The 21,405-nt window shown below is 39.2% G+C and overlaps 1 protein-coding gene across 1 annotated transcript in view; it reads right to left on the bottom strand.

Moving 5' to 3' along the window:
* Positions 1 to 678: 678 nt before the first annotated feature.
* Poxn (paired box pox-neuro) overlaps positions 679 to 21,405 on the bottom strand; it is a 28,281-nt gene continuing 7,554 nt past the window's right edge. The window contains exons 2-6 of the mRNA XM_076781344.1: positions 20,499 to 20,537; positions 11,935 to 12,155; positions 2,976 to 3,222; positions 1,334 to 1,502; positions 679 to 1,186 (exon numbers count right to left, since the gene is read on the bottom strand). Of these exons, the coding sequence (XP_076637459.1) occupies positions 679 to 1,186; positions 1,334 to 1,502; positions 2,976 to 3,222; positions 11,935 to 12,155; positions 20,499 to 20,511 (1,158 nt within the window). The 5' untranslated portion in view covers positions 20,512 to 20,537. The remainder of the gene's footprint in view (positions 1,187 to 1,333; positions 1,503 to 2,975; positions 3,223 to 11,934; positions 12,156 to 20,498; positions 20,538 to 21,405) is intronic.

Raw genomic sequence — 21,405 nt, 5'->3', positions numbered from 1 at the left:
ATATAAATATATCTTCTATTGATTTTTTACTTCACAATTTATTACTGAATTTTTGATAATGAAAAAGTTTTGAATTAATATCTGTTTAATTTTATTTAACGATGAAAGTATTTCGTGGCAACGTGTGCATATTTATACAATGTTGAATTAAAAAATTTTGGATCAAAAAACAGTTTGGAGGCTTTAATTAAACGAGACGCGTCGCTGTCAAAGTATTATTATTAAGAACTGCGAAACACAGTTGACTCGAGAGTGTGGTGTCGGTACTGTCACAGAGACTTCACAAAATTTTCGTTTCACCGTGGTGAATTTACATCGTTTGATTTTCCAAACGTTGCAGTCAAATATCAAACTATTAAAGTACCGATTTACACGTTTGAATATTTCATACCGACACACTCGAGAAACCTAGGGTCACAAATATCAAATACAAACGTAGTCTTAGATCACTATCTTGGGGTTGTTTCGTCAGCGACTCTTCGAACTATACAGCTTCTATGTCCTAGACACTATTTCTTGCGCCCTAAAGTAAACACCTTTTCTTTTCGAGAAATGTCTACAACGCGTAAATATTCGCGACGTTCCCGCGAAGATCCATCAAAATCTAGACAATCAGCTTAGCCTCTATCGTTAGACAATATCCCCGTTTTGTTTAGAGGGTTGCCCGGTTCGAGTCCTTCAGATCTCTTTGTTGAGGACGATTCCACAGGGTTGCACCACACCGACGTTCGGCCTCTTCGAGGTGGTTTTACTCTCGTCCTTCTTCAGGAGCTCTTCTATCGAGTAGGGGTTCTTCTTTCTCTGAGGTTGCATCGGCCTTCCCTCGATCGCCGTTTCTTTGGCCGTCGCGCTCTGTTCGTGTACTGACCCCAGGATTCGCGGTGACGCGGTTTTCTGTTTCTCATTGCTAATTGGCGGAGGACTCTGCCGATTCTCTGGACTCCCAGACGATCCCGATGTACTGTGTCTGACGAAAGCGCTACGGTCGCTGCCAATCTTTTGACCGAGCTCCAGTATTATCGGGGAATTCTGGAAAGGCTTGTAGTGGTCCTGGGATTCCGTGTTCTCATCCAGGTCGCTTTTATCCAGGGAATCGTCGCTTCCTGCCATCGAACTCGAGCTGGACTTCAGCTCGACCTGATTCGTCGACCCGTTCTGTTCTGACAGGCGCTCGACGTCCAACGATCTGAAAAGAATACATTATTTTCCTCACTTTACCTGTTTTGACTAGAATCGTAAATACACTGTACGCGAAAGGTAATCAAAATGTGTTAGGTAAAAAAAACGTTGTTGGAATATCAGCGGAAGTCGACGAAAAAATGTAAATGCTTACGAGAATGATTGCATTCCGTGATGCAAGTGAAGCGTTGTCGCTTGATAGAGGGACGAGTAGAAGCTTGGGTTCCACGATGGCGCGCTGGTGTTACCGGAAGTTGTGGAAATATGTAGTGGTCCCAGAGCTCCTGGATAAAATAGTTGATAATCTGTTCTCATCAGAGCTTCTGAAAATAAAATGTAACGCATTAATGAAAAACAGTATAATGTGTAGCTATTTTAGGCGTATTAAATCCTTATGCCTATATCTTTAATAACGGTGACCGTTTTCGTTCGTACAAAATGAGTTTGAAACATATTAAGCAAAACCTTAACTCTGATTAATTGTGTTCATTATAGAACCGGTTATCGGTCTATACAGTCATATTATTTGAAAAGAGTATGAAATGTCCGAGATTTAGTTCATTATCAATCCCGTTAGTTTGAATAGAAGAAAAAGACGAACTATATCACATTGGCGCAATTCAGAAATTCAGCAAAAGTGTGCAACTAAAAATTAAAAACATGCATAAAAGAGATCAATAATTAAAGCTCTAGTAAATTGTGCAATATAAATAATAAGTTAGGTTGGATAATCTGATCTTTAATTTTGCCATTACGAACAGTGTGCATTTGAATTTGATAAATGATAAGTGAACGCTGTTTTACGTTTACGTTTGTTAAACGAGTACAGTTGATAATACTTAGTATTTTTAGCACAATTTGAAGAACGCGAATGAATCCCTTAACTCGATGCACATTAAATATAACTAACGCGGAGTCACATTATATCGCTGCAACTCGAATTTCGTGATGCAGTTTCAACAGTGGAAAAAGAAGCAACGTTATAGATAATTTACGGAATAAACGAGGCAAATTGTGAGGCGAATTCGAAGTTCTTTTAAGGGGTTGCGTGTCGATCGTCTCGCGGCAGCTCGCTGACGAGTCAATCGGCCAGAGGGTATTTTCGAATTCCTCGTCTTTTTCTTCTGTCATCCTCGCCTGGCACGCTTTCCCTTTCTTCGTGTCTTTCTTTTTCCCCCCCCCTGTTCCCCGCGATCGCGATTGTTGCATTTCTGGAACGTTCGTATTCTCCTTTTTCTTTACCTTCGTTTCTTGTCTATGGGACCGAACTGTGGCGACGGCAAAAGGGTCAAAACAATGCAAAAAATGCCGAGAGTGATTCCACGATCCGGACAGATGTTTAGGGGATCATTAGCCGGTAATGGCGCACTCGCAACGCAGCTTTCCTTCGCATAATGACTCACGAAACTCGAAAAATACCGACTATTTGGCTCTTCTTCCAATAGTCTATTTAATTTATTACTTCATGAATTTAACATAGTTCATAATTAAATTAAATTTAGTTTTTGCTCTTTAGGTATAATTTGAACTTTCAGAGTTCAAGTTACATTTACAATTATCTTCGGGGAATAATGTGAACGACCACGTGTACACGAATAGAGTTTACAAAATAAGAAAAACATGTAAGAACGATGATATCTTTGGACGACTCTGTAAAATTGACTTAACTTGCATACGAGTTCGTAACGTGTTTAATTTTACAGTTGTGCTTCCATTTTATGATCCTACGTATCTTATTTGCATGAAAATATAAAACAATTTTCTTACGTATTATACGACATAAAGTATATTCTTACCTCTGTTAGCGACGTTTGACGAGACTTGCGAAGTGTACGTGCTCGATGATCCGCTTTCGATCCCTGCGTGATCGGTGTGAAGACCTCCGCCTCGCAGAATCCGATTTACAGAAGAGACAGAGGGTAAACTTTGTGGATCGCAAGCCCCTTGCCGGGCGAGTTGTTCACGAATCTCCCAGGCAAACATCGTCGGTTGTTCTTGTTTCATTCGTAGGATTTTCTTGACAACCGTGGGCGTAGCCACTTGCTGCGAAAGTAACAATCGTTTGTTAACGACAATTCATTTAGCATTCTTTTGAAATATCGCGTAAATTCAAACTGTAAGATGGAAATTATAAAATCAGGTGGTAATCTTGTTAATGTTTAAAATTATTGCAAAAAATTGTAGATATACAGATGATTATCGATTCGTTCATGTTTTCGAGTACTAATTCTTCGTCTTACGTGTGCTTATAAATATGTTAGCTGTCGTAGAAAAGTTTTTCTCTGTAAAGTAGATCTTCTAAAATACAATTAAAATTCGTTGCGTCATAATCTGTGTCAAAATATTTAAAAAATAAGATACTATGACGCTAATCTATGGTTCCCAATGAAGAAATCCAAAAACAATTCTGTCGTATTTCTTTTAGCGATCTTGCATCCCAATTATGAAATCTTAAAGAAATATATTTATTATTCATTTTTGACTACATTCTGTAAACTTGATTGTTCAGGCCTCCATCGGTAGAAGATTAACTTCTTCATTGTGAAAATAATTGCCTGGAGTTTCGTAAATTGCTCTTGTCTTCAACGATTTTGCGAACGGCTGTAACTCAACGGTTTAAAGAGATCTTGACGTTGCAATTAAGAGTGCCAAATTTGGGAATCGTTAAAACTTTCAGATAAAACGAAGGAGTAAGTACACGAATGGCGAAGGGATTGAAACAATGTTACGAGCCTACCACCTGATGTTCACGAAAGGGGTGATCCATATCGCGGTTATTTTCGAAACGTAAACGCTGATGATTGTGATTCTTGTCGAGATATAACACGATGTTATCGACTCAATGTTGTACTTCGAGTTTCATCGATTTTACCTACACGATTCCTCCTTCCGATCCTCTTTAGCTCGACTGTGGCTTTATTTTTTTTTTTTATCAATGATAATATGACGATAAGAGTGTCGGAGCTAAACACACGTGCATGTTTGACTTCTTTGCAAACTGATCGAGATAAACCACGCTTTAAATAACAGAAATGTAAATTCACCACCTGCAGAATCTTACGTGAAACATTACCGATGCATCTCTTCTGTACAAATAAACGTAAATACGCGTTCGTACGTTGATTTAACAAGATGCATCGTTGCATAACAAATGAATAAAATTATCTTCCAATATTCCTCTGTATCTTTAAACGTTTTAAAGATTTTTTTCTGAAATATCGTAATCGAAATATAGGCTAGAACCGATATGTAACAGTTCGAAATCGTTTCAACCATTGCTTCCTGGGTTTAAAAATCACTTGTTCGATCGTCGTAAGTTCACGGCGGCCATCGTCGCGGAAGTGGTAGGACCGTTGCAACCGTTGCCGATCATTAACCCGGTCATTTTTCCACCCAGTCGGTAGTTGGCGTTATCTCATCGACAAATTAACGCGCAAGTGGTCACACTGTCGTCGGAATGGGCAGCGAGCGGCGGCGCGCGCGGCCATATGTCGTTCACAGGTGAAGAACGTTCGGGGCCCGTGAATCAGATAACGGGAAGGTCCCAAAAGGTAGGTGGGTAACGCGTACCCGCGCTTTATTACAGTTTAGCCCCGGTTTACCGAGGAGGCGGGCTCATCTGCTCTCGCAGACGTGTTCCGTTCTTTGGTAACCGGGGGCCCACGAACTTGGGGCCCGGGCCCAGTGGTGCTCAATCCGTGTGAAGTTCATTTGACTTGCTAATGAACGCCGGGACCCCTCTGGTTAATTTTATGCTAACGCGATGGAAATGTTATGCGGCGTACAGATTTTCGAGATCGCCGATTTCTTTCTGGGTAGGGGGAGGGGGCAATCACGGGGCAGGGAGAGAACGATATGGTTACGGGGGGCGTGCATTTTCTGCGCGTACCTCTTTGCCGGGGATCACTTTCAGCTATTCGGTAGAAGCGATGCGCGACGTCGATGCACGAATCGCAGATTAAGGCTAAGTGCCGATAAACATATCGACCTGCACGTTAGATGCACACGCGAAACTTTAAACGCGTTCCTCTCGTCGCCGTGTCTTTTAAATTTGCTTCCATATCGCTGGAACGAACGCTCAATTTGTTCGGTGAAATTTGTTGTTGACGATCAGGCGAAACGAACGTTTGCTGGAACAGTTTAGTATTATATTCTAATGTTTGGGGATTGAGACGTTCACTTTCCATTCCTTCTATTATATTTGCAATCAAAACTCTGCCGTACCCTGAATGAAGCGTTACAGTCAGTTAACCGGGGACAGTGCTTTGCTGCGTTCCATGTACTACGTAACAATGGTGACACGACGATAGCAAGAGCGGCGATGTCCATTGAATGGCACCGATATGGGAGCACCACTGGTGGCCATAGCGTTTAAGGGGGTAGTCGAGCCGTCCGCCTAATAGTTTCAGGGGTTAGGACAACCATCGCGTGCTCCCGGGAGCATCTCAGATTCTAATCTGACACTTCCGTCGTCATTTCCACAATTACCCCGACCCACGGTATACGTGTCCCAATGCCTAACCCTTCGCGTTGCATCGCGTACCCTCGAGTGGTGCGCCATGTACACGTCTGGCGATTGCCGGTGCCTTTTCTGTGTGCGTGCGCCAGGCACCACAAAGGAAATTGGCCAAGCCGGACAGACATCTGGCGCTAAACGTTAGATAACATAAACTATCGAACAGGTTGACCAGTAATTACTGGCGAAGGCCTGCCACCACTGTCCGCGGTTATTCGAACTGTTCCCGATGATAAGACGTACGGGGACACGTCTTAACGTCTTTCTGGTAGCCCCACTTCCTTTCTCGAGAAGTTTTATCGAGTTGTTTTTTATTCTAAATAAATTCAATGACGTAATTTCCCTATAACTTTTTCCCATCGTGGTTTTGTCGAGAAATATTTTTAAAAGGCAGTCTTCTTCGTAAGTTTCGAAGCTTTTCTCGTTCAAATAATTTTTTGGAGGAGTATGGGGGATGTTTCATAATTTTCCAATTTAAATCCTTAATTTTATTTCGAGTTATAAAGCTCACAACTATGGAACACAACTCCTCCAAGAAATATTTCATAAAATGCGTAGATATTTTTAAAGATAAAAGTTCGTACAAATAGTATAGAAGTTTGTGTAACATTGTTTTCAACGTGTAGTTATTTTAATATTATAATTGTTAAGCAGCTTTTACGGAAGTTACTGTTACAAATTGTCTAGAAGTACGTAGATATCGTACTATGTGTTCGTTGTAAATTTCCAAGTAGAATGGGCTATGAGAACAGTTGAAACGCGAAAAATAATTTTACTTGGAAATTAGGGAGGACAAACGTTTACACAAACTTCCTTTGTTATTTTCGTTGAATTCACTCCCATAGTCGTGTACGTACTTAATGAAATACTGCCTATAAATGTGGAGATTATCCATGCGCGATTTGTCGCTGTTTGTTTTCGTTGTTCTGTGACGTTTCATCAGCTATTACTAAATCATTCATCGAGAAATAAATACCTATCCGTTAGAAGGCTCGAGCAGGGATCGCCATCGTGTTCGCGTGAGATCTTAATTACCAGATAAATGGAAAAGCTTTCGATCGACGAACGGGAATCGTCGAGAAAACGAATGTCCACATGCGAGAATATTTATGACACTTTCTTGGAGAGAAGTCCGCTGAACGCGTAGATTTCACGCTGTAGAACGTTTCTTACGTCTAGAATTAAATATGTGCGCGCGTGCCTAGAGCAGTTGTACGTCAAAAGAACATAATTGACGTAGAAAAAATTAATTTCATTCTTTTACGCGAAAATTCTGTTTAGTGTGATCGATGTTGCAAAGGCAAATGTTTCTAGAATGTTGGGAAGAAGGTTTCTCAATTTTATTTTGAGCAATTAATGATCTGTTTGGTCACATTTGAGTGCGTGAAAAGAAGCCTATCGAAAAGAATAAAGCGAGGCAAAAGGAATACTTGAAAACGTACTATAAGAGGAAGATTTATAGTTTCATATTCGTACTGCATAATATGTAATTTATGATCCATACCCTCCCCCCCTGAAGACTATATAATTTTCTGTACCTTAAGAATATCCTACCCTCTGTCTAAATTCAATATTTTTACGTATACGACATCTGTAATTTTCATTGCAACGGCTATACTTTGCCGCGTTAATTCCGGTAATATTTGATATCGTCGAAAAGGGCATACGTTCCAGGAAAGTCGCCACAATTTTTCCATAAATGAACGGCAATCAAAACTTTTAGACACGGCGAATGGGGGGGTTGAAAGATCGGAACACCTGTGAAAGGGCCAGTTAAACAAACACAGAAAAAGAAGACAGGGACGAAGATTGCGCGATTTTCTCGCGGCTTCGACGTTCCACTTTATTATCGGTGCTTCGACGGGGCGTACATTTTTCATGAGACAATTTCCTCTGCCGTGATGGGAGTCCATTATCCGACGCGTATCGCGCCGGTTCGAGCACGTACATGGCCAGAGATAACGATGAAAGTACCAGGACACGCTTCGAAAACGTTACATACCGTACCGAGAACACGTGTAGATCGACGATAGTTTGACAATTAATTCGCATATTAATCGGTCGATTGGAAAATAATGACGCGGTCTTAACGAGCGTGACTTTCCACGAACGTGCAAGAGCTATCTATAAATGAATTTGATTGGGACTCGACTACCAGAAGCTGACTTAATTTATGTTTGTCTTTCTTTTTTTTTTGCCATGAATATATAATTTTCTCGTCCGTTCCTTGGAATTTTTATGATTATTATCGATGCTTCTGAATTTCTGTCGACATTTTTAGCCGTTTTATCGACAAACGTGTCTTTTGATCATTAATTTCATTTTCAAATCGCGAATAAAAATATTCACGACAATGTCATAATACTCGTATAGTTATACTCTGTAGAAATTTTGTCTCACACCATTTTGTTTTCTACAATTTTTAGCAGTCGTTAAAAAAAATATATCATTTTTCTTAATTTTACGGTTAAAAGATACCGCACCATCGATAGAATTGAATTAGGTATTGTTTACGATAGTTGTGGAACGTGTCTGATATACCAATGACTCGAACTACTTTGAGTGGTAAGATTAAATCTACGAAGTGGCTGTCTTTTACACAGTGCACTTAAAACGGCGGTTCATAGGTTTTCGACAGTCTGCATTTACTTTTCGTTACACGGCAAAAATTTGGGCCACCTTTCTTCTGTTGCCCGAAGCGGAAGAGAGTGCTAAAAGCAACTTTCGAGAAAAGGCGACCGATTTAAAACTACCGTACAATTAAGAGTTCCAAGTATATTCATTATATAATTAAGTGAGTTTTTTTGTTCATATTTAGTGTGCACAGACCCGAATGAATTGGAGAAATTATGGAACTTTCAGACACTTTAAAGGAATTTCGAATATCCGTTACAAATTTTTAATGATATCGACGCAGTAAAATTCGACTGTCTGTTACCGTTGCATACAAATTTAATCCATTGCAATTACTATGTTACTTGATCGTCATTATTCGTTAGTATCTCTTTAATTACTTCAATAATTTATCAAGCATGTACTTGCGTCGATTCGTTACCAAATTACAGTTTTATAAGAAGCTTTGTTATTATTAATGTTTCGACTGTATCTCATTGTGCAAGTACCGAATTCAACACGAACAAATTACAACCTAGCGTTGAATACGATGTAGAAAGTGTTCTTTTCTGGGGTTTGTTCTTGTCTTGTTACCTGTAAGGAGAATTTAATGGGCAAAAAATGGATGTTTGTGGAACAATGGAACTCCCCCGAGAGTGCCACTGCTCCCAACCGCTTTCCAACACTGTTCTTTCGCGGGCGTTGAAATCTCCCATATTATTCTTTTCGCGCACGCGACATCGACGCCGCCGGCCACTGGCGCGTCTGACAAAGTATTAGTCTGTTAATCCAGTTAGTGCGTAAAGGGGTAATCGAATCGAAGCGTATATCGTTCCAGTGGAAATTGTATTATCCACCGGCTCGACTATTTTTGCGTCGACCGGAACAAAACGAAGACGGCGCAATAATAGCCGCTGATGACGATCGTTTACATGCGCTCGTGATCGTACCCGCGCACAGTCAGAATTTAAATACGCTCTTCAGGTTTCCACCGTAAAGAACCCCGGGGTGAGAGCTCGAGCCCCCGTCGCAATTCGCCGGAGGTCGATGCACGATGGCCGACGTTATTAAAATAAATTCATTAAGCCGAATCCGTGATCGCGCCGCGTGTTCCAGCCGCAGACGGAATCGCAAGAAACACTCCGTGTATGTGCGCGGCGTGCAATTATATTGTCATTAGTGACGTCACACGCGTAATACAACACGCACGGCCCGTCCTCTTTGTCGGGCCGCATTCGTACGTCGTTCCGCGAGATTCATCTGGAGGAAAGATAATCCGCCTCGCCACCCCGTGGCCCTTGATTACCTATCGAACCCGTGCAACGTGCTGTGTACAAGGTATCATTGTTGCGTTGCGCCGGAACTCGTTATGTCGCAATTTTCTGCGGCGCCGTTTCGCAACATCAGGGAAAGAGACGCGATACGGCATCTCCGATAGGCGAATGCTTCATCGAAAAAGCACAACCCGCGTTAAATTGATAAGTATTTTAACACTTTGCCAACTGCAAGCTTTTTGTAAACTGCATGCATGTTTGTAAGCGCAAAGAGGGATATTTCTTCGATTGGTTTAGTGTGTTTCGTGTTTGGCAAAAATTGGAATAGTCGTGAACAGGATATTTGATGTTAAGAAATGGAATTCAACATTAACTTTGTGATAAATTACATGTAAAGGATGAATTATACTACAGGAGAAAAAATGGGAACAAGGTGGTGGGTTTACGAGAGGGGATCCAGTTAGAACAAGGTGATGTTCAGGTGGTGTTTCAAATATAATTATTTAAAAAAAGAATAGATAGGAATAAATTATGGAACATGCTGTCAAAATGCGTCGTTAAAGATTGTTTTGCTATGAGTAATATAATTGTTTTATCATGGTCAAATAGATCACCTGATTTAAAAGGTACATTCAGATTTATTTATTTCTTTTTTTTAGTATGTTTAACGATTTACTGAAAATTGGATGCACGCAAGTTTATGGGTTCTGTTTTTCGTTTCCTAGTATATTTTTATTTTTGATGTCTATCTTGAAAACCATAAAAGACCGTCGATTAAAACATTTGAAAAAATTAATCGATACTCTCATCCGTATATAACATATGTCAAGGTCAAAGCTTGTCGGCGAAGTGTTCGCTAATGTAAATAATTACCATATTCTCATTATAGAAGATGAGCAAAGACATTAATTTCACCAAATCACAAGTAGGATTTAGAGTTTTGAAATATATTAAATTGGGACGACTGAACACCCTGAATAGTATATCACACCTAATGTGACACTCGGTTATAGTTTATTTGTTCATATAGACATAGAATAAAAGTAGTTACGCTTCTTAAATTGCCTACAAAAATATTGCGCGCTAGGAATTATTAATTGCACAATACCAGCAATTGCTAATCTCAAGTAATAACAAAACCGGAGTCTTTGTTTGATAAAATTGCCTGTAGAAACGAGTCGAAACGTTTGCCATAAACGTTGGAAGGCATCGAGCCATCTCACGATCACGTTCCGCCGTGTCACCGGCACCGATCCACCCCGATCGTAATTGACTGATCAATTCAATCTTCCCAGGAGCTCGTTAGGGAGGGCAGAGATTCAATGAAAGTTTTTAATATCGTAAATCGCGGGGAAATTGCGCGCAGGTAGGCGGCGTCGTAAACAAAGAATTTTAAATTCAAATCTGACACGCGTTAAAGCCGCGTGTCGCGCGTCCATAGGGTTATTCACTTTTCTCGTAACGGAGCGTTTAAAGACCGGTAAGTGCTTCTAATTCGACTCGTTTTCGGCTGGAACGATCGCCTTTACGATCCCGATGTCCTGTGATTGCTCTCTGACTGGCGGTCGTTCCGCGCGGATCTCAAGCGGGTACCGATAATTCCGCGCGACAGCGAGGCCGCGACCAAGAAAACCGTGCAAAGCCATGAAATTATGCAAATGCACGCCGCTGCAAGGTGTTTGGATAATTGCGAACACTGTCGGCTCGCGCAGCCCTTACTTAAAATCACATCAGCGCCGCTTCGGCCCAATGACTTCGGAGCCGCGTTCTTTCGCTCTCTTTGGTCTTTCCCTCCTTCTTTCTCTTGCTCTCATCAGGGTCACCGCCCCATAACGCACACGTCCTTCCTTCGTTTATTACGTTTTTTGTTGCTCGTGTAGTGGCATCCGTAATTGCGACTCGATAGTTAGGGTTAGAACGACCCGAGTCGATTTCCGTCTTCGGCGCCGTGTTTGTTACACCGTCTCCGTTTTCCCAACCTCTTCACGAGTATTATTCGCTAGGATTATTATTTAACGGTGATACTTGGGACGTATACGACGGAATAGAGAACTTAACCGGATATTTTCACAACTATTAACGAAGTATTTGATCAGATTAACAGTCTAAATATCGATAAAGGTCCAGGATACGATGGTATTCCTCCAATATTCTCTTTGGATAATTTTTCCCTAGCCCTCTTATTATCTACGACCACTGTAATTTATGTTTAACAATGAACCATATAATTATTGAACGCCAGAAGTACGTTAAAAAAAGAAGGGATTATAATAACCAGGATAACCTTATCGAACCGCTTATATTAATTTCATGTTGAGGGTAATCAGATGTTAAGGGTAAGATAGCACTCACCTTTGTTTTACTTCCACCGATGCTTCCTGGTCGAATGCTTCCTGTTTCGTAAAATCTCGTAAGGATTTTCGATACGCATCCGTGGGAAACCAGAAGCTGTCGCGAGATATCGCAAGGTCTCACGCCGACCAAAGCAAGTTGCACGATTCTCTGTCGAACGCAATCGGGCAATGGTCTCCCGTTAACAAAGACACCACCCAATTGATTAACTCCCGCTTGACCTGAAATAATAAATGGTTGATTGCTATAAACACTTTTAGTCAGTCATCTTCGATTACTGTAACATCCAATTAGTTTGTTATCAGTGAGCTCTTAGTCCGTTTTATTCAAATTACCAATGCACAATAGCAAGTACTTACAGAGGGGAGGAGGGTTACAGAGGCTTAAGTCTTCCTTATAAATAAAAAAAATCTATTACTCGAATTTCAATCGCTTTCTTTCGTCAAAATTTTAATATTCTTATTTATAATATCTAAGTTTCTTGAATTTTTTTGTGATTTTTTGTTAACTCTCCTTTTTGAGCTTTTCTAAATCCATCATTGTTAATATATAGGGTAGTTCGGCCATCCATTAAATTAAATTTATTTTCTTCGTTCACAATATTTAATGAAGGAATTAATCAATTCGAAGAAATATTAGAAACCTTTCATCTTTATCGAGCAAATTATATACGTATATTTAGATTCGTACGCACTGGTCAGATGAGTATATTTATTATTGCAAGTAACTATTAGAGTCGATAAATCATGATTTTTTCGTGACAAAAGAAGCGTGTGATGCTGTAAGGATTATAGCAAAAGGAACGCGCGTGATTGGAATCCAATTATTGAGTTGTGGAACAGTCTTATTTGTTATAAAAAGAAATCAAATTAATTGGTAAAATTGAAATTCTTATTCGTATGATTAACTTTGATATCATTGCTTCGATATATTCTGGAGTATATATTATTAAACTCTACTACTTGTATGTACTCGTTCGGTAATTTTAAGGGTTGGTAGATACTTGTATCATAAATAACGAAAATTAGGCACGTAGATTAACGCGGATTGTATTAACAAGATCAGTATTGCTGCAATTATAAAAAAGTGTTCGATGAACAAGCATGCACCCCGGTATTACTTAAATTAAATGATTAGCTCGAAGTAACGAAATGATTGAAGGTATTGCTGAAATGCAGGTGTTCTTTTCGGCTGATCGTTTTCGAGCACATGGAACACCGAAATAGGAATAATCTGTTAATAACGCGTACACGGTTTAGGGTGGAGCAGAGGGGCAGATGCTTTTTCGTGCCCTCTAATAACATTGGTAAGTGGGATGTCCTCGAGAAAGAATCGTCCGACATTCTTGCATGCGTCTCTCCGGAAAACGGAGACGTATAATTATTTTCTGTTCCGCCGGCGGATGTCGGACGACGATGACAGACAGAAAGAGGAACGGCCATACAGAATATTGGTCGAAATCGTTTTCCGCTAATTTCCAGTCGTTCCTTCGATGTTCACGAATTATAGTTCTTAACAATTTTTCACGCACTCAACGCGAAATGAAATTACCAGGGGTCCTTGGTTTCTTCCTTCATCTTTACCTCCTCGACTGTTTTCAAACGAAACAGAGGAAGTATTGCTAATCGGTTAATAATCCCCCTCGCTTTCTTTTTTGTATTCTTCATTTTTAAAATGTAAAAAGAACTGGTTACAAAACTTTGTGTGTAGGTTTGTTAAAAACTACATAATTGTTTTCTCCTTTACTCGCTAAAAACTTTTGGACATAGTATTAAATTTATTAATATTATTTACCGCTAAATTGGGTCACAAATTTTACAAGTGACAAATTAATTAGCATAATAGAAAACTATTTTATTCAATTAGAATGTAGAATAATACGATGAGATATCGTTTTCTAGGAAAGTATTACTGTAGTCAGGAAATAAAAAGTTGGCTAATTTGAATTTTCGTCGCGTTTTTCTAACGCTTCGGTGATCCTGCTGTGCGCCGATCGACGATCACAGAAATTTCCATGAAATTTCGTTCTCCCGTAATAATTATGCCGTTAAGTAATCGTTGGCTACCGAAACGATTCGAGAATTAGGGGACTTCTCGCGGCCGGTAAGCCACCGAAGGATTTATGGGCGAGTTAATATCCTAGCTGGTCCCACGGACGGACCTCTTCGGTCTTTTACCCTCACGGAAGCTGATCGCGCGTTTCGTCGGAACGCGACGCGCCGAAAGTGGCGTAACTCAAATTTTATTCCGTGGTTTAATGCCTGCCGACCAGGACCCATCTGGCTGTACGATTTTCAACGCGCGGATATAAAATTGGTGATCGATTGACGTTTTTATTCCGAGCATTACGATTTTACGATTCCCAAAGCGGAGTCCGGGTCTTCTCGTCGCGCACACAACGGCGCTGCTTGGCTACGATTTCACGCTTCGGGACGGCGAAAAATTCGAGAAACTTCGCGCTATTAGGCTTTTATCGAATCCCGTCGAGTCGATAGTTCGAGGTATTGCATATTAAAATCGGAGAGTGAGAGTGCTTGTCACGCGACGAAGATATATCGAGGAAGCGAGTGTCTCTCGAAAAAGAATGGAACGAAATTGAAGTAGCGGATCCAGTTTGTCGGAAATTGTAGATTTATGCGAATTTTAGCGTCGCCTTGAAGAAATTTCGATAGTGGTCTTTTGACTAAGATAGCGATTCGCATTTTCATAGATGACTTGGTAAAAATGTCTTAAAAATTTGACGTAGTGTATATGTTTTATTAAGAGATTGTATCGCTCTTTCGTTATAATTTTAAAACAAATTCATAGTATTACAATGCTCTTACGAAGTGAGATATTAAATTAAACAGTGTTCTATGGTATTTAAAAAAATATACATTTGTTTTTCAAAACTGTTTTATTAATTATATTCATCGATTGAAAAATAGTTGTTGGTTTTATCGATCATATTTAAATATTCAATAGATATTTCTAAAATTTTCGATCAAGTATAACTTAATTAGCCTGTTATATACGATCGCGTTAACTCATTTTATATTCCAATAAATCTTGCACGTTCCATTAAAGCTTCTACTGAATTTTAGTCACAGTAAAATTTATTACTTTTACATCGCGATCGGGGCCAAAATACAAAGAGAAACGTCGATGAAACGAGATTTCGATAAATATTTAAATAGAAACATGCTCCTTTTACTACAATTACACATTTTGAAAATTCTGTATTTTTGAGAATCACTTACAGAGAAAAAGCAGTAAAGTAATTACGAGCGAAAGAACCACGTTTAGCGGGGATTCTCTTTCGATGGATGATTTAAGGTTTTCCACGGACAGCGGCGACAAACTTTTCGGCACGTTATTACGCGCACATTACATCGAAAAGGGGAGAAATTCTCGCGTGTCGATCCCTCGTTATTCATTGGCGATATCCGACAGCGAAATAACGATTTATTCGGGTTTATCGGCAATTATTATTTTGCCTCCTTAAAAATCCCGTCGGCGACCGGCGCATGTGTCTTCCTTCGCTTCTTCATTTTTTCTTTTTTTTTTTACTTTTTCCTTCCCCCTCCCTTTAATTTTGGCGCTACACGACAAGAAGAGCGTCGCTTCCTGTTTCAGCCTCCGAGGATCGGCCGAAATTACACACGGCCAGAAAAGCGACAGACCGACGCGACCGCGGGCCAAATTATTATTACGGCAAAAACGAAGCAGGAAGTTGTCTCCTTATCTGTGTAAAAATCTCCGGCCGAAACGCGAAATTGCGCGAATAAATGTCGGATTCCTGCGATTCTCTTCCACCCGATGGCGAAGGTGCAAATTTATCGAGCGTGAAGATCGCTGAACAGGTTCGAAACGGTTGCCAGAAAAGCGTTACTTTCGACTGCAAATTGTCGTCGACGGATGATTTTCCAGGACGAAATATAATATTTGTCCGTGTCTGATTCACGCGAATTATTATGGAAATTATTAATGAAATTCGTATATAATTCTGTTTTAACACGTTGACTGGCCACGTTAGTTTTCTATATATAGAAATGTTCTCAATATTTATAAAGTAACGATGTATTTGACATTTTACAGTATTCCCAATGATAGTGACGTTATTCAAAATTTGATAAGTATTAGGGTTCGTTTGTTGCAAGTAATTAAAAGAAACATGGCTGTCAACGTGTTAAGGGCAGTTTCAAAAACATTGAATTAATGTATTTGTTCAATGAATTCTTTTATAAAAACGTGTGTTCTTAAAGTGTGCGTAATTAAGTTTGCTGACTTTTCAGTACTCTAGATTAAAAGCTTAGATTAAATGCTTCCCTTAATAAAAACAAAATATTGCGTCTTCTGAGAACTCGTGGACCCCGGTTCGAGAAACGCTGCTAGAAAACGTTAAGTATGATAATATATAAATTTATCAACGGTTGTATACATTTTCTTAGATTCACGTGAAATCTCACGACTGTTGAGCAATGTATTTAAAAATTGACTCTCTTATCGCGGAGAACTGCTAACTTTTAATTGCTCGTTTACCATTCGAAGAACGAACTCTCCGCGGAGGATTGCACGCGGCTGATAAGATAGAAACAGATCGAAAGGGAAGCAGGGCAAGAGAAAAAGAAAACGAAACATCCGAAATCCGGCTTGTGCATACCGACACGTAACGCCATACAGGCCATAAAATTGCGAGGTAGAAAAATATTTATGCGACGGCTCGTAGTCAGGACCGCAAGGGTGTATCTTTGGATACATAATAATGGTTAGCTTAGAATTAGCGAACTAATGCGAGCCAACGGGCGATCGCTATCGTTCTTGCCATTTAGGCCCTAACCAAACTATACACCTGCCTACCTGTAATCACGATCCATCTACGCTAACAGATTTTTTTCTTTCTCTCCTCCGCGTACGAGGGGACACGCGATGCAACTCGAGTCGATCCTGAATCGCATGTTTCCCGTAATTGAAATGTACGATCGATATTTACCCGGCAATACGGCTTCCAATGAAGGTGCATCGTGTTAACAGCTAATTGGCTCGTTAATCGGTGAAATTTTTTCGTCTCGTTGTCTTTTCGACGTAGCGTTCGCGCGGCATCGAGGATGCCAAAGAGACTGCGTCGAGTTGAAACCAGAGGCGGGCAAAACGTAATCCGATTAGTGATTGATTATCAAATACTCGGTAATTATTTGTTAGTATTTCTGTTTTCGTTGCTCCTTAATGAAAAAGTAACGTAATGGAATTACTTACGGGTTTGATACTGGTTTTGAGTAATGATCGGGTTAATGAAACCGAAGATCATAAATAAATGAAAAAGGTACAAATGGAATTAAGAAATTACTATTAGTATATTGACTGTACACGTGTAAATTCCAAGCAATAGCGTTATTAATATAAGAAGAACAAGAACGGAAAAATAAGTAGTATTACATGTTCCGATGAGAATAGACAAATAACTGTTTAATCGGATAAATTTGTATTCGAATGGAAATTTATTACTGGTACGTAAGCAGCTACCTGAATAAAATTATGCTTGACAGTAGTGCCAGACACCTGCGAAACGTCCATCTTGTTTGTTTCACGAAATACGCTATTTACAGCTCGCGTTTGAAACGAAATGGGAATATAAATAACGGAAGAAAAGTACGAAATTTATTGTTATTAAAGTCTTGTTGCGATTCTCGTTCTCGTAGTAAAAAACTTGTCGAATTTGGAAGAATATGTGGACTGGTGGAGATAAGAAACGTTATTTTGGAAGCTTGGACATATACATGAGGAAGTTGTGAAATAAATTCGTCGATACGATCACGTTGTGCTTGGATAAAAATTTGTTTTACAAGATATAGGTTTTTTAGTACTATTCAAAGCGCATACAAAATTTGCAAGATCGATGTTCTTTGTTGTTATTTGTGTTTTTGAAAAATTGGACAAGTAATTTCTGTTCTGGTTCAATGTACGATCGAAACATTGTAGCACAGGCAGACATGGGACCGAGAAAAATGAAGAACAGGGGACCGAGAAAGAGCACGCGGGGTGCGAGAGAGGTGGACAGTGCGATGTAATTAAAGTCGTTTAATAACAGGTCCATAGATCTTAGCTCTCGATCCGCCGTATAAAATTCTTCGTTAATTACTGTCAAACTGCCTTCCAAATCGTAATTTAGCTGACGCCTCGAGCCAATCGTTCGAGAGCGGATACGCTCGCGGAGAAGGAGGATAAATACGAGCTCGTAATGAACGCGGCAGAGAAAGCGAGATAAATAGAGAGAAATGGAGGATGGAGGAGCAAGGGGGTGTGGCGGAGTGATTTTAATTTTTACTGTCGATTGCGCGGAACGACTCGTCTTCTGATCTCGCCGACGGTAGCTGACCTCGTGCTAAATGTCCGAGAAACGATAACGACGAGCCACGTCGTTGCATAAATCAGAAAGCAGGTACTGCCGTGGCTATCAGCGCCGCTAATATTTCTGACCGATAATATTCTTCTGGCTCCTATATAGATGGGCAACGATATTCGAATTCTATTTACACTGGGTTTGAATTCTAATGGGACTTCGGGAGCGTGTTCTCTGGACCGATACCGAGAAAAAGATTTCTATAAACATGGCGAAACGAGAGACTAACGGTCGCGAGAGTAGCTAAAGAATGTGTATTTTGGTGACTCGACTACGCTTACGGCGTTTCACGAGCTCAAAAAGTCAGTGTTCCGCGTAAAAGTATTATTTTTTATTTAGTATTTATACAGGGTGTCCGGTCACCCATGGGAAAAATTTTAATGGGAGATTCTAGAGGCCGAAATAAGACGAAAATCAAGAATATCAATTTGTTGATTGAGGCTTTGTTAAAAAGTTATTAAAAAATTAAATTAAAAAATTTCAAATCATTCACGGAAAAATTATTTTCGGTTGCGAAGATTAATTACAATCATTTTTAGTCAATACACATGCCTCCACAATCCTACACACTTTCAAGAAAAAAATTCGAGTGAGTGGACAATGTCGACAAAATTTAAACATCTCGTTAAATTTAAACAAATCGTTCTAAAAAAATTATTTTTAGTTGCAGGGGTCAATTGCAAGCATTTTTGGTCAATAGACATACCCCCGAAATCCTACTCAGTTTCGAGAAAAAAATTCCTTACCGAAAATATAATTTCTGGCCAGAAATGTCTGTCCGAATTTTCATGCGAATCTTTAAAACGTCATAACTTCTGAACGGATTGGACGATTTTAATGTTTAAAAAAGCAAACTACGCGTATTTCGATGGAGAATATGTACAAATTGCAAAAATATTCGAAAAGTTGGTCTTTGTCCCCGTAAAATGAGAAAAACCCCATAAAAATGGTCCAATTTTCAAACAGCCATAACTCCTACAATTGTGAATATATTTCAATGAAACTTTTTTCTGAAGTAGTGCTCATGAGTACCTACAAAAAAGTTTTAGACAACTTTTCTATAGGGCGTCAAACAAATTTATTAAAAATGAAAAACAAATTTTTAAGAAAAATCGACAGGGGGTAGGTGCTTAAATTTTTCGACGAAATTGAAAAATTTCAAATCGTTCTGGAAAAATTATTTTTGATTGAAGGGGTCAATTACAAACATTTTTGGTGAATACATATACTTCCGAAATCCTACCCACTTTCGAGAAAAAAATTCGAGTAGGTGCTGAAAGTTATGGGTGAAAAAAAAGACTTTCGAATCGTCCTGGAAAAATTATTTTTAGTTGCAGGGTTCAATTGCAAGCATTTTTGGTCAATAGATATACCCCCGAAATCCTACTCAGTTTCGAGAAAAAAATTCCTTACCGAAAATATAATTTCTGGCCAGAAATGTCTGTCCGAATTTTCATGCGAATCTTTAAAACGTCATAACTTCTGAACGGATTGGACGATTTTAATGTTTAAAAAAGCAAACTACGCGTATTTTGATGGAGAATATGTACAAATTCTAAAAATATTCGAAAAATTGGTCCTTGACCCTGCAAAATGAGAAAAACCCCATAAAAATGGTCCAATTTTCAAACAGCCATAACTCCTACAATTGTGATTATATTTCAATGAAACTTTTTTCTGAAGTAGAGCTCATGGGTACCTACAAAAAAGTATTAGACAACTTTTCTGTAGGGTATCAAACAAAATTACTAAAAATGAAAAAGGAATTTTTAAGAAAAATCGACAGGGGGTAGCTGCCTAATTTTTTCGGCGAAAATGAAAAGTTTCAAATCATTCTGAAAAAATTATTTGCAGTTGCGGGGGTCAATTACAATCATTTTTGGTCAATAGACATACCCCCGAAATCCTACGCACGTTCGGGAAAAAAATTGTTTCTATAACTTTTTAACGAAGGCTCAGTCAAGAAATTGACATTCTTGATTTTCGTATTATTTTGGCCTCTAGAATCTCCCATTAAAATTTTTCCCAGGGATGGTCGAACACGTTGAACACGTTCAACACGTTGAAATGTCTATAACAAAGTCATTATTGTGTGGTTTGTTCGTTCTCGCGTCTGTTTGTGAAACGACAGAATGTTTAAAGCCTCTGTACTCTGCTCGTTTAATCCATACTTTTGCGGACTCACCTGTATGCGGCATATTGATCCAAGGATTTCCTCGATAACCTGAAACAGAAAGGTGAGCCTCATTAACGAATGTAGATCATTGCAAAATCGTCGGTTGATTCTTTAAAGCACGCAATTATTGCGACTCGCTGGTGTTTAGAACATAACGATGCCTATATTTCGTATGTATACTGCGATATACGTATATACGTTAGTCGCATGTGTACGGCGCAGTTTACGGGAACGTAGCCTTTACTGTTAATGAATTTAAATGTATTCAAAGGGCGCGCTTGACGCTTGACATGGCAACCCTTAAATATGCAACCGTACCACGCGGCAAAATATTACCAACAGCGGGCCGTGATTCTCATTCCGCGAAAATAATACGATCGGAAAGGCATCGAGCAGAGTTCACGTTACTTGATATTTCGATAACTTCGATATTTCGGTTTATTAAAATTACATATTATATATTACAGTCACGAGGCATTTGGCAACATAACGATGGCATTTAATTGAGAGTCATTGGAGTTGCATAATTTTGGTTAACATGCAATATAAAGTCAAAACCAAAATATAAAGAACATAAAATGTTTTTGGCGAACGAAAAATGAAGATCGAAAATATTCTGAATATAGAACCGAAAGATTGCAAGATGTAAATCAATATTCTGATATCAGTCATCTATTATTTTTTAATTTCATCGGTTGTACAATTTTTCTATTGCAATATTCTCAATAAAATTGAGAATACTGAAGAACACCCTCGTTAGAATCACACAAATATTTTAGATTTACTAACCTAGGCTGAGATACCTATTCTACTTATTTAATAATTTAGTACTCGTAACGATACATCTTGATTCTTTTATTCTACAAAGATTAACGATCGCAACTAAGATAAACTACAAACGAATCCTTGACCCTTT

The sequence above is a fragment of the Colletes latitarsis genome, chromosome 14 (assembly GCF_051014445.1).
Source record: "Colletes latitarsis isolate SP2378_abdomen chromosome 14, iyColLati1, whole genome shotgun sequence".
In the NCBI taxonomy this organism is placed as follows: Eukaryota; Metazoa; Arthropoda; class Insecta; order Hymenoptera; family Colletidae; genus Colletes; species Colletes latitarsis.
Note: the sequence above shows the minus strand (reverse complement) of the source record. Positions and strands in the feature narration are given on the sequence as shown.